We start from the raw sequence: 14,997 nt of genomic DNA, 5'->3' as shown, positions 1-14,997 counted from the left end.
TTTATTGTGCAAGGGAAAAACTGCAAGTCTTAGTTTGTTCTTGTTAAAATTCGATTTCGATTCGATTCAGAACTTCAGTGTTCTGTAGAATGTTCAGTATTGTGTGGTCTGCATCCAATGAAGTACACTTGCTGTTAGAATTCGATTTTCCTCTGAAGAATGTTACGCGTTACAAATTCGAGAGAATAATTTAAAGCCTCATTAGAGAGTGGTTTGTATGTAATGGAATTGCTTTTTTCTGCTATTACATCAATTCAACTACTGTAACAAAGTTCCCCTTTCTAATGCGAGTTTTTGCGTAAGAAAAACATCTTGCAGACTGCAGCTTCAGATGAGATCCAAGAGAGGGCGGTGGGTTAAGGGAAACAAACTGCTTTCAACGCGCTTCCTACTTTTCATAACTGAATCGCTAGATTCAAAATTCAAAGCTGTAACATATAGCATATGTATGGAAAAACTATTATGTTCAATATTTTATTGCCATTTTTACTACTTTTCATTTTATCGATGTCCATCTCTCTAAACGCTATTGTAGGACGCGAAATGCAAGCTGTGTTGTCTCAATCAAACAGATACGCTCTCAAAGCATGCTTTAAGATCTAGACTCACTTTATGAGCATCAGGTGGGATTTTCGCAGATGACTGTCTCCTTCTTGTAGCTCTTTAGATCATCTCAGTACTGGCTCATCATTAGAAAAAGTCATGTAATTAGAGAGAAAAATGGATAACCATCTTATTTAGCCGGCAGATTTGTGTTTACATTATCGAGCGCACCGTGTTCGTACGAATTCACCTTCTCTAAACTGTGTTTGACGATTGTTGCCATCCACTTTTGGGTCCCACCTAGCTAACAATATTCCCAGCTAATCACTCACATTTCTGAACTGACTTGGCAAATTAAATACAGGCAATTTTCATGAAGATCCTTATCGATGAGTTCCCTTATGTTGTCGACTACACACACCAGACGCTACGCAACATTACGGGAGTTCATCACTGTGGCCTATAGTTGGGTCAAAACGACATGAAGCACAGACCGTTGCGTAAGCGGTCGCGCTCGGAAGCGGTGCGGTGGAGACAGCGGTTGGAATCGAGGTGGGACCATGGCGAACCGCAGAGGTGGGTGGCGGTAGGGAGGATCCTTACACGATCTCAACCGCTACGCTCCACCGCTTCGCTTCTAGCGCAGCCGCTTGCGCAAACGTCCGTGCTTCATGTCGTTTTGACCCGACTATAGATTGCCGTAGGGCTCATTTTAAATTATTGATGCCATAGGTGTCCCATAGAAAATGTATCTGTGTGTGCAGTTGGCTGCCCGATAAATGTCATTTTGAGTTTTAGCGATGGAATTGCTCATAAAACACACAGAAAGGAAAATAAAAACGAAGAAATATGGAATATGATGTAATGTGACATAGCATGTGACAATATAATATAAAAATATAGTGCAGTATAGTGACAATGTGAAATAATAATATGATGATATGTAATACAATGTGGTAAGGAAAAGAAATGGACAGGTATCATAGATGATGTAATGAGAACGATATATGCAGCAATGAAAATAAATACAAACAATTTAATAATAGGATCAACTGAAATAAAATAATAAAGACATACAAATAATGAATTACTGTTAATGTGATAACACATATCAAATCTGGAAAAAAAAAGAAAGGCGATGCACTCGAAATAGGGATCGGCAAAGTTTTCAAATGATATATGAAGGCTTATTGGCACTTTCAGACCAAATCCAAATCTTCATGGATTCATCGCAGAATATGTAGTATTTTTTTTGCAGTTTTTAAATGATACTTCATTACTCCATTTTAGTTACCGTTGACTTCAAGTCGATATGACTTCTTACTTTCAAAACTAGACGGGGAGCGAAAAAAAGCGACGGTTACTTCTTATTTATTATTATTATTATCTGTTACATGGACTATATTTATATTTGGAGGTTGTTTACCAGATGTTAACAACGGCTAAGTTGTTTCGCTTCGATGTTTACTACATGAGTAGGGTTGAATAGCCCCATTGAGAGTTGCGACTCATCAAAATATGCGGCGCACTCGGATCCGCTGTACGCACACTCGCACATAAGCCTCTGTGTGCCTCCTGCCGCATGCTTCGTTTTTTTTCTTTCGTGCGTATATCAGCGTTTCCCATTGGTTTTTTCGTAATGTTCTCTGAGTTCATCGATCGTCTACTTTTCGACTTTGTTCGTCATTTCAAATAGCGAATTGCTGAAGTCCATGAGAAGAAAAAAGTGGTGCCAAGATGTCGCATAATTCTGCGTTAGGCGGGCTCATTTTTGATTATCTGTCGCGGATTAACTGCTCCTGCTTACCTCTCCTGACATATCGTCGGTCCCTGTATAAATATCCATACGTACGTCAAGTGTGCGTCCGCACAGCTGCGTACAACTGCGCGTATTCTACGGAATCTCTAAAAATCAAACTGTAAAGAAATGTCGAACTCTAAGTCAAAACTTTTGTCATGAAGAAGCAAAGTTATAGTGTACAACAAGCAATGTTTAGCATAAAATATGACTAGAAATTCAAAAGGAAGAAAAGTTGGACTCTTTTGTGCTTTTACGTGAACCCGGTTATTTGTCAGGTTGGGTTGTGCAGGTTGGGTTTTTATGTCATGAACTTCCGTTAGTAGATTGAAGGTTGTACTTTTGAATAAAATAGTATGTTATTAGTCGGCTATCACTAGTTCCTTCAGCAAAATCCGAAGTTTCGAAAAAAAATTGAAAAAACTTTGTTTATTTCGTATGATTGGGGAATTCAAAAAATCCTCTCTAATTCAAGAACATTTCTATGTACCTATTAGCCACTAGAACGTAACTAATAACATCTGGGAAAATACTTGGAAGTCTTCTTGATTTCGCTATTTTTATTTCCTAGCTTTTAAGCCTAACATTTCTTTCCATTTCCGAGAGAAGCGCCACACTGTCGAATATCTACCTGCCATCTATATGAATGTATACAGAACGTGCGTTTAATATATGCATTGAATTTTCTGAACATTTTCAGAACCTTTCTCGGAAACATGTTGCTTTCAGTACTTCTGTATGCCGTAAATTCATCACTTAATATCCTGAAACATTTCTGGAACAGTTTGTGTCACGTGTTTGCGAAAATATGTCCCCGGTCATTCCTAGTTCTCTTGATAATTTCCTGCTTCTTTCATTTCATCAAAAACACGATAAAATGTAGGAATATAAAAAGCCTTTGTGAGAAAAAAGAGAAAAAAAAACTTAAAAGCTAAGAAAATGTCATTGGAGAGTCGTTGAAATTCGGAAGGGAACGCCAGGAACGGTTCTGTGAAAATTTCGGAAATAGGAAAGAGACGACAGATACGTTATAGCAACTGATTTCTCAGGAACGTGTTTTTACAAAAGATTTTTATCTATCTTGCAGAAAATGGTTGTTAGAAAAGCGGTTGAAGTAAGCACTCAGTCATCTGGAGCAATTTCTCCCCTTTTAGCACAGCACACGAGTATCTGATAGATCGAAGAGGCCTCATTTTCTAAATTTCCTGGATATTGGCTTTGGAAATGAGTAAAAACTCTTCCTTGGTCTGACCTGCCACTTAAAAGCAGGGCTTGCTTCCTCACACAGGTTTCACGCAGAGGCGGGCGAGGTTTTCCGAACAGTTACTTGAAATGTTGATTACGCCGCCGGTGAATTGTGGCGTGGGCGGGTCTAGTTGGGACCCAGTTCCTGCTTTTTCAATTACATCCTCGGCACGATGGTAACGCACAGATATTATCTTTCCTCTCACTTGCTACTTGCTCGGATGACTGCGGAAGTTCCTCAGCATCTCGCTTCCGCCAAAGGCGGCGCTACATCTAATGAAAGTGGAGATTTTGCACGTTCGCAAGAAAATTGCATTTTTTCGAAAGCATTCTGTCTTTCCGTGGCATTATCGTAGTCTACAGCGGTAAAATTCCAGATTAACATAAACTTGCCTGATTGCCTGAGCAACAGATGACTGGTGTTGCTGACTATCATATTGAACTAGATGTCACTATTTCTTAAAATCCCGATTGTTCTTCACCTCTCCTTATCAAAACTCCAGAAAACTTAATTTTTCCCGACCGTGTGACGGAGGCTTTTTCATTCTCGAAAAACGCTGCTCACATGAGCACTTTTCATTTGTTAGCAGGTGTCGGTGAAACAAGAGTATTTGTGATCGCAGTTTTCAACAATTAAAACGAGAACCGTACACTGAAGTTGCCCATTTTTTGTTTTCTAATTGTGTTCTTGTCCCTAGATTTGAAACAGAGCAGCAATGTGCAAGAAACGGTTTTTTTAGAAACAAAATGATGTCGCCATAAAAAAAAACCCTTACCAATACATATTCAGTATTCTTTTGCTTCAGTTCTAAATCTGGAATAAATGAATTGCATCAATAAATCCGGCACAACCACTCTAAATCCGTCGCTTTTTTTAAAAGTGAATCCACTTTGACTGCTCATCGTGGTTTGCTGCTCAGAATCGGCTCAGCTTCCGTCGAAAATAAGGATTAGTGTGCGTCGTCTGAACCACTGTGCAATGCAATTTCAAATCCACCCAAAACGTTCTGGTCTCGATCTGGAATTCCGGATGTTCCATTCGAGGAAACAAATGCGATTGCCTCTCCATATCCATCATATCTGGAATTGATCGTGTTCTTGCTGCAATTATTGAAAACAACCATAGGAGTACGCAGCCTCGTTTTCAACGACATACGTATGAAAAGCGTTAGCTCGAAATAGCCCCAGAATAGTTGTGAATCACCAGTTTTTTAAGCTAAATACGGTCTTTACTACTACTTACTTACTTTACTACCTGAATATATAGTCACATCTGTCCTCGTATCTATTATTATTGTTTGCTCAAATGGATAGACCCTTTCTGACGGATAAATGGGCCTGGCTTCGACATATTGCTACCCGATGAGAATTTCCTGTACGGACAAACGCATCACACAACGAAAGTACACATTCACTCATACAAACATTAGAAGTGTTTACTCGAAAAGCTACTAGGTCCCGCAACGAAGTGCACGTAGTACTATACTGCCTGTACTTCGTTGCGGGATCTAGTACGTTACTACCCGTACTTGTAGTAGTATAGCACACTAAAGGAGTTGTGGACTCGGTCCTATTTACAAATTTCCCAATATATTTCTCCTTTGATGTAATCTAATAATCAGATAGAAATTGAACTGGAACAAAATATCCCGCAATCCCGAATATTTCTTAGTCAAATACTTTTCAACTTCGTCGATGAGGCGAACCAAAGAATTATGAAAGTTCTGCAAAAAGCTCACTTATTGATTGAGAAACGTGCTGTATAATTTCAGAACCTAAAACAAATATTACAAATAAATTAAAAACAAAAACAATAAACAATTATTGAAGCATCAAAATGCCGAGGTTTATCGAAAGTCGCACATGGAGAAATATTAGAAATAAATATTTCATGAAAACTTTATGAAAATATCTTTGATTTGAGATTGGAGATTTGAGAAAAATTCGAAGAGTTTTGAATAATGCTTCGAAACCGTCCTCTTTCATCAATTTAAAAATTGTTTTTTTTTTCTAAAAGCTCTTTATAACTTTTAGAAACTAGTATTCAATAGTAGACTCATGGATATTTTGTAGAAAAATTTGCTAATTTTTACATCCTTACAATCTTGAAGAATTTGATTTTTTTTTGTTTTCAGTTCGTTTGGGTAGCACATTTGTTGACTGCACTGAGTTACTTTTCTTTTTTGATTTCTATCAGTTTTCTAATTAAAGGTAGTCAGTAGCATATTTATCATCATTGTTTCTTAGGTTTAAACATGCAAAATGTGGGAAATTTTTTTCCATGATGTTCGGAAAGCGAAAAAAGTTAGGTGAAAGTCTACTTCTACCGAGTTTTCATCTTCTGAGTACTGTGGATCTAAAATCAAAATATAGATGAGAAACGTCGGTTCACCGCGTTGCCTCTATTTTTTCCAATATTTTTCCTCAAGAACGCTTTTAAGCTATTTTTCCCTCACGTTTGCGCTTATTATTATCATATCGTGGCCAAGTTCCGCCTATTCATCCTCTGCCATCCTTCATTCCATAATTTCCTGCGATTTTTTCCCGCTCTGTCACATGGAGTGGAATTTTCTTGTGTTTTCGCACATCAAATTATTAGCAAAAGTGACAAGTTATGCGTGCTGCTGCTTTTTCTCCTACAAGCAATCGCCGCACACCTAATTTGTATTCGTTTCAACAGAATATTTTTAGGATATGGCTCGCGTCGCTTCGCGTTTGGATGCGGCAGATGTGATGTTATTGAAGGATTTGCTGAAACAAGAGAATAACACCAAGCTTCTGGAGGAATTGAAAAGGAAATTACTAGAGCTGCGGCTGATGGTACGATGCAATTTTTTGGTTCTTTTTTAATATTTGGTTGAATAAGTGGCTCTCTAAAAAGTATCGCAGTTTCAAGAAGAGCTAGCATTATGCAGGTGCAAAATGTTCCATACACTTACCTTTTGAAAGCTTCGTTATTTCTTGCCTACTTCTTGCTGAATTTGTGAACTCACTTCTTCGCGCTTCTCCACCACGTTTGTTTTTGCAACTTTTGAGATCCAATGTCTTTTCTTCTGTGGTATCTCCTTTAAGGAACCGTTGTGAAAAGTTTGGTGAGCCTTCACCTTGTGACAGTCGATACGGCATCCTTTCATTTAACAACGTGAAATTTTCGAGAAGTTTTTCCCAAGACCACAAAGAAAATGGAATTGAGGAGACTCGGCCGTCCAAAGTCAGCTGTCGGCTGTTGTAGATGAGAACTCGAAAGATCGATTGACCCAGGAGACAGACGTGGATGAGGTTGGCTCCGTCACAGCCAAGATTCTCCTCCCATTCTCCCATTGCCTGCGCAATGCTCCGCTATGCTTCTAACGTTTCCTAATTCAACAGCTGTTCGTTTCAGATAATGTCGAAAAACAGTACACAACAAAAATGACAAATAAGAAAACCAGCGGCGACACCAGACCTTTTTTCGCAGATGTGAAACAGGTCAATCTGCAATTTTTTTGCGCTCTTCCCGAAGATTCTAGAGAAAATAAATGATTGAATAGTAATAAGTAAATAATTAATTATAAAGCAGTTCATTATTCAATTTCGAGCTTTGTGTGTTAGGGCTCACACTACAGTGTAATTTTCCGGTTTTTGAACTATCTCGTTTACTTACCTTTTCTACAAGAATTTTTCATGTCTGCTTTAAATGTATATTTGTGCCAGCGAGCAAGAAAATAAGAAGTGACCTACGAGTTTATCGAAACATCCAGTGTTATATTTATAAAGAGGTTATACCTCAGAGAATTATAGCTCCAGAAAATTGAATTACTGTTCAATCGATATTTAACTAGGTTTGAATAGTTTTGAACTGGAATTTTCCATCAAATTCTACCTCTTTGTAATGTGGGCGTTATTTCCTTTTACTTACAGAATTTTTCTAATATTTCCTTTTTATCTTCAAGTATTATCGAAGCAGTTATAGAAGGTGTAAAGGTTCTACTCCGAATACGCATCAATTATTTATGAGATCTCATCATGCTAACGACATGCAACCAAACGATTTCATTACGCGGGTACGAGCGTGAAATGATGGAATGATCACAGCAATACTCAGAGTTTTTTAGTGCACTTTCCATGCGTTTTTGTTGTTACTTTGTTTGAAAATTCTGGAGAAATCGCAGAATCTTTGGTCTTTTCGCACTGAAATGTCCTCAATACTGTCTACAGCTGCCGATTACTCTCTGATTATTATTCTTCAAGAAACAAAGTTTCTTCTATCCCTATTCTTCCAACTTCCTTGGACGATGGCAGCACTCAAGAACCAAACGATTATTTTTTCTTCTCTAACAGGTTGTGGAGGAAGTTAGTTGACTTTCCCATCATGATTTTTTGATGAAGTGACAGGTGAAAATCTGGAAACATGTGGCAAATAATTCATTTCTCTACCTACAAGACAAACATCGTGAACAAATAACTGAAGAGGAATGGTTTGACGGTTTCTTCATTAACTTTCTATCAAATTATAGTCGGGTCAATACGACATGAAACACGAGTGTAGTTGCGGTGCATTTGCGTACGCGCTCGAAATGGCACGGTGGAGGTAGCAGCTGGAACCGAGTTGGGACCATCGCAAACTGCAGCGATGGGTGGTGCCAGCAAGGGTTTCACCACGCTCATAGCAGCTACGCTCCAGTGGAGCGCCTCGAAAGAAGCCGCGTACGCAATTGCGTACGTGCTTCATGTCGTTTTGACCCTACTATAGAATGTACCATTTCTGTGTCGTCCGCAATCACACCAACGCCAATGTGGAGAACAGAATGAGAATAGAAGAACACAGAATAATTCATGGATTTCGAATTTTCCTATTCAGAAATCAAATCATCTATGAATACTTGGCACTATAATCGGGTTTTTTTTTTTGGAATTTTCTCTGGTATTCTAACTAAAAGCTCAAACAATCAAACTTTTCATCGCATATTATCCCAATAACGGATTTTAGAATCAGTTCGGGTTTAACGTCATTCTCAGGACTGGAAGATAACACATGGGCAAGCTTAGTTAACATAGAAATATGTACATTTCACGAGGAGTAAACATGAATAACCGCGCTGGTACTGTAATTTAAAAAAATATAGGGGAGTGTACTCTGACGAGAGTTTCCATTTCCTCGAATTGTCAACATTTCCGTATGTGAGAGAGTATTTTCCCTGCTTACTCATACAAATAATTGAATTTTGTGTAAATATCATCAATTAACTCAGTCTTGTACGAGTGTTAAAAACTTTCCGCAAAAATCATGTATGAGCCAAAGGCATTTAATGGACACTAAGTATGTTAGAAGCAACTATTTTCATAGGCGATCGTTCCTCTTTTTCCTTCTCTTCAATGCTCTGCAAAGCACAATGGTTTTGTGGACTTTTAGCAATTGTACTAGAAACTAATGGAATGTGAAAATTCCGTATACGAGCGATTTATTACGTTCGCTATTGGCATTCACTGGAAATTTGGTAGTTGAATTTCAAATGTGTTGATTTCTGACTACTGCAGCAGTATAAACAACAATTTCATGGTTCAATGTCAGTTGTTTTTGGGAGTTGGCTGCTGGCAGGTGTCTTCTTGCTCGATAAACGACCACGACTTTTCTTCTTAATCGCCGTGTGCATTTAAGTGTTTGGAAAGAAAAAAAGCTGTTCCCATTAGCCCAGGCGGGGGAAGTGGGCAATAAAAAGAGCAGAATTTGAAAGATTTCCTCAATTATACCTTGAGCCCATGTATTTCCGAACATTCCTACGCAATCTTGAAATACGACGGGAGCTCATCTTTGCATGAACAGCTGAGCTTTTAACCGAAATGAGCGGAGTGTCACCAGCAGCTTCCATGGGTTTCCTCCAAACTCGGATGCTATTGTTTTTTTTTTGTTAAAGATCCCATAAACTCATAAACAAAGCATGTAGATGATCTTTTTCTTTAATTGATATTCATCCTCTTCGTATTGTGTACGTTTAATGTGGACCAGTTAATTAAACTCCCAAACTTCCTGCCATGAGAAATTCGTTTTGAAATGTCAACAAAAATTTGTCATGTGATTCAGACGTTTAAACGAAAAATTATAAGTTATTTACCACATTATTTTATTATATTATTCTCAATGTTTTAAATTATTGCCTTGTTCAGTATTTATATTTGCTATTAATTCAACTAACTCTCAAGATTTGTATTCCTTTTTTTCTTTTGCTTTTTCTTCCTCTCCTATTAAATATGAAACCATCTACGATTACCTCCGTATCTGCATTTCTTCACGTTTAGATCTTTACTCTGGTTCGCACTGATGACTCCAAAAACTCTCCATTCACTCTTTTTACGGTGAATACTCTCTAATTACTCTGTATCTGGACGCTGTGAGATACATCACACATCTTTAACTTGCTCGTTGAACCCAATGTTCGATCAAAGGCGGTTTGCTTGATGAAAATTGTGGAGATCCATTAGAGGAACTCCACATTCCCCGTCATCACTCGCTCATTTACGCTCAATTGCTCGAGGATACTGACTGGATCGGTCACGGATTGTTCCCATGAGTTCTGCATCAGCTCGGAGCCATTCCTTGGATGTTTCAACCGAATCCCGTCCCATGCTTTTCTCTGCTGCTCCCCATAGCATTTTCTTGAATGTTGTTGGCTCTACGCCCAATTATTTCCTCTGCGGACATCAAGCGGATGCTTCGCCATGGTCTAAACACCACCTGTATTCATGAGATATTCCCCCAGAAGTGTGTGATAACTCCTTGCTTCAAGTAATTTGCTGCCGTACGATGACCAACTGGCTCGTAAGGATCTCGTGTGCTTTGATTGTTCAGATCCTGAAAGCGAATCCACAATGCATGTAAGCAGCGTACTTTTCATGTTGCGACGAAATTCTCTGAAATTTTTGGTTTATGGTCGGAAATTTACTCTCTCCTATAAGAAATTACGCTATTGTGTTCAGCAGCTGGATTAATGGTTGTTTTTGAATCTCCTTTGTATGACGCTGACAAAACAGAGCCTTTTCGAGAGGTTTTCCGCCGTCATGAGCAGTTTTCTTCTTCTTGTTCTCATTCAAGGATATCATTCAAGCAGCACTTCATTACTAGTTGTATTTACCCTAACTAGCATGACAATTGTAAACATGCCATACGAGCGGTCATGTGACTTCTATCGTAGTCGTAATAATCCTGACACTAGAATGGAATAATTACTTTTACTACAGAATCCGTTGGAAGTAATGGCTTTTCTATCTACTAAAGATAACGTCATTAGCAAGAATGGGCTTAATGAAACTGCGATCAAGACAAAAAATTCTCTGAAGACTCTGTGAACTTTTCTATTGATTGTTGTAGTTCAAAAGGAAATAAAAGAAAATGCAGTCTCAAATGATTGATTTTACCACCAGGAAAAGAGGAATAATTTCAACGTTTTTATGGTTTGTTCTCTTTTTATTTGTTGCCATTGTTGTTCGTACTAATCTGCTCTATCATACATGAAAATCATAAGAAGAATTTACAGCTCCTTAAGATTTTCCAGGAAGCCGTTTTTTTTTTCAGGAAGGTGGAATTGCGGTAGGTTAGGAGAACAAAATCAGCAAGGTTAATCCACCTACTTCCTGATTTCTATATTAGCCAGCGAAAACTGAAGCCTTCACAGAAATCTCCAACTTCTCTGCGCAATCATTCTTTTCGAGTACAGTAACGAGGAGACTTTTTTAATTTGAAAATTCACAAGAAGAACTAGGAACTATTGCAAGAATGATATTAGTCGTGTGACGGAAATTTCCTTGTCCAACAAAAAGTTCCGATCTTTTTTTGAATTTTTACAGGTGTTTCTTTCTTCACATCATCAAAGTGGAGTGTCATGTATGTAGACGAAACGGAGCATTCACGATGCCTTCCTCTTTTTCCATTTAATTGAGGTGTTAAAGGAGTCTGTGAAATTCTGAAAAAATCGCAATCTCAAATTCTTGAAGAGCGAGAATTCCCCTATCAAATGGTACATAACGTTTTAATAACACCTTCTATTTTATGTGCGTTTTTAATTTCAAAAAGCAAATACTACAAAAAATATAGTCGTGACAATAACCACGATGATAGGAGAAAATCAGGAGAAATACACAGGTAATCCCACTCATTTTGCAGGAGCACCAGCGCAGCTGGCATTGAATGAGATGAGCATAGATAGCAGCAAGAGAAAATTAAGAAAAACGAGAAGAGAAAGACGTGAACAAAGGCGATAGGGGCGGTAGCGTGGTACTAGGCAAGCATATTGGAACATAGCCCCCCTTAGAAACTATAGTAATTAATCTAATGCAGGCGAAGGTCAGTGCAGGTCGCGGCATCCATTTCAGATTCTTTTTCTGCAACATTTTGACTGCTCTATGACTCCTTATCCTTGCGAAAATTTTCATATTATTCCGAGTAGTTTATTCGACTCTCATCCTTTTCTCCTGGGTTTCTTTCCTTGCAATCTCTAATCGCCAATATCCTCCCTCACTGAGTTCTCGATGTACTGCATGTACGTACATAATATATGGTGATGTACGTGATAATATCATATAGCGATTTCTAATGAACATTCTCTACTGAGCAATTAGAAATTTGAATTTGAATTTTCAATTCTATGTTATCCAACCCTTTAAGTATCATCTAGTTAGAATTTTCCGGAAATTCGCGAAATTCGGTTTTTTTTTTCTTCGTGAACGTTTGATGTATTGCAGTACTAGTAGTAGACAAAGGAAGACGCGCATACATTCTCAGAACTTCTGCATTTTCAGTCTCGTAGCAAATTTGTTTATTTTTGTGAAGAGTCATTAAAAAAAGAGAATTCTTGCAAGAAGATGTTATTCGTTGCTGTGGAAAATTGGGAGGCGTAAAAATAATGCGCATTATATGCGTACGTCATGCTTTTTCAATTCATACACGCGCTGAATGAAGGGTTAGTAGCAGCAAAAAAGGGAACCTAGTATAATAACACTTTATGCAGGGATGCATCCAGAGAACAGCTGCATTCCCCATTATTTTTGGATTTGCTTGAAAATTTCTTTCAATCATGAATCCGTACAACATCCTGATTCGGGATTTCAGTAACAGCAACACTTGGAGTAGAATTATATGATCGAAGATGATTGGAGGGATAGTAAAATATAGGATAAAGTCTCTGGTGTTAATCAATCCGCTTGGGATGCGCCCCCACGTTCACTTCAATTCAGAATCGTTCGTGGTTTACGAACGTGAAACTGGCCTGTGCAATGATCTGCGGTGGCTAGCCGATGGGTTAAGTAAGTGTTTTCATCCTCCCAAACAGGTCTGGTACCAATTTATCGACCTCGGAAGGATTTAAGGTTTGGTTGAGATCTAGGGCGGATTCGACCCCCGATCGATCATGCAGACAGAGGAACCTCGCGTTACCGACTGCGCTACACCCGCCACGTTGGAGAGAAAAGTTGAAAATTCATTTGAAAGTGTCAGAAATAGTTTATGAATTGCGTGAAATTGTTTGACTAACTTTCAATTCTCTCACTTTTTTGACATTCTCAGCTCAATTTTTTTTTCATCCTCTTTATCTAAAGAGCGATTGGATCCCAATTCACACGGTTTAACACACTTGGAAAAATTGTGAGATTTAAGATTTTAGCCATAGCACCGAGTTATAATCACAAATTTTCGCGCACTTGATGCAGTGGAAGATTTGCTGCGACTTTCCTGATGTAAATCAAGGTCAAGAACTTTGATCTCCGAGGAATTCTACAGAGAACAAATGTGAGCGGATCTTGGGACCATTTGTATCCCCGTCGGCTACAGTACTATTCGTTTTCTGGAGTAAGTTCACGTTCGGAAGGAGTGTAGTGCAGTCGCTAGGAAGCTCGGCCGTGGCTGAACGGACGATAGTTCAAAACCATTCCAGCGCCTACCGATCCTTCCATTCTTTCGGGGTCGATAAATTGATACCACACTGGTTTGGGAGGAGAAAAACATCGGCTAAGTGTCCCTCGCAAGTAATTCTTTGGCTGATCACCCGTTCACAAACCTCGAACAATTCTGAATTGAAGTCGAACCCGTAGATGAATCTCGCGGGGATTGATCAAACGCCGTTCACTTCATCCCCTAACCTTCAAGTTCACCACCGACCTAATCACACCGATGTTCTGATCAACGAGATTAGCAAGATCTCTCCACTTACCTCAATTCGGCGCTGTAGATTTCAGATTATTTGTTTACTGCCTGCTTAAGTTTCATATTGGGGGATTTCGTATTCGCCTATTACGCGCATAATAATAAATAGGCAAACGTGTTTTTCATTATATGTGCTCAGTATTTACTTTGCAGCACAACAAATTCGATAGCCTTATTTATTATTATTCGTGCGCTTACTATCCGATTTTTCCGGAAATGAATATTCCTGAAAAGCTCCCGGCTCGCATAACTAACAACCTCCTCAGTCCTCTTTGGTTTGTGTTTACCGCAATTCCAATCTTCTTCCACTCTTCAAATTACCTCCTCTTCCGCTTGAGAACTATGTGCTCAAGTTCCATTGAAGCACCCATCCATGCACGCATCCCATATTATCTTTGGCGATTCAGATTTACCGCGTATTCCCCGATGAAAACTACCATAATGCTTTCCAATTTTGGGATTTTCCTTTCTCCTCCACAAATGCTGAGCGCATGAAGAAAACACGTTGTTATACACTAAAAAAACACTCGAGGTGCTTCGTCTAATCCAACGAATTCATTTGTTGCTACATTTCCATTGCACTCAGCACCGTGTAGGTCGGCTCAATTCGTATGTGATTTTGAGCTTAAAAGGTGCCATAGAATTTTAAGAGAAGACGACCGCCATTATGATAAGAAACACGAAATTCAAAGAAAAAAACTTTGGCGGAAGTTCCAATTAGTGAATTTAGGACATGGTTTTGCGGACGAAATTTGATCAATTCGTTCCCAGCCCCTTTAGAATTCAGTAGAGCTCAACTCAAGAGTGCCACTCAACTTATACAGTAGAATCGCTAATTCTTCGACAGAAGAAGAAAAAGACACGGATCCGATAATTCTACCGCAATTTCACCATGTAGTCCTATAAAGTTCCAAATACATTACTTTCGTAGCTCCTTAGACAAATAACTATGTAGCAACGCTTAAAGGAATAATCACGGCAAAACAACCAAATAATTACTCATTTTGGCAATTATTTTAGTTGCGAAAATCTGTGTATTTAACCTCCCTAATTAATCGCAATGAAGCATTGATCTTGCTCATTCTCGCATATCCTTAATTAGGCAGTTTAGGTTTTTTTTTGTTGCATCAGCAGTGATATATGAATATTTTACGGGGAAAAAAGAGATTAGAAATTTCTTTGGGAATGAAATAACTACCAAATGCAAAGAAGTGACGCAAGATTCTATACAAAGTGAAAT

At 38.6% G+C, this 14,997-nt stretch overlaps 1 protein-coding gene across 1 annotated transcript; it reads right to left on the bottom strand.

The window, feature by feature from the left end:
- Window positions 1-6,493: 6,493 nt before the first annotated feature.
- On the bottom strand, window positions 6,494-6,907 carry RB195_002157 (uncharacterized protein; the record flags this gene model as incomplete). Its single annotated transcript, XM_064199277.1, has 1 exon — window positions 6,494-6,907. The coding sequence occupies one exon, from the start codon at window positions 6,905-6,907 to the stop codon at window positions 6,494-6,496; it is 414 nt and encodes a 137-aa protein (XP_064055158.1).
- Window positions 6,908-14,997: the final 8,090 nt, after the last annotated feature.

The sequence above is a fragment of the Necator americanus genome, chromosome IV (genome assembly GCF_031761385.1).
Source record: "Necator americanus strain Aroian chromosome IV, whole genome shotgun sequence".
Taxonomy (NCBI): domain Eukaryota; kingdom Metazoa; phylum Nematoda; class Chromadorea; order Rhabditida; family Ancylostomatidae; genus Necator; species Necator americanus.
The sequence above is the reverse complement of the archived record's forward strand: the minus strand, read 5'-3'. Positions and strand labels throughout refer to the sequence as shown.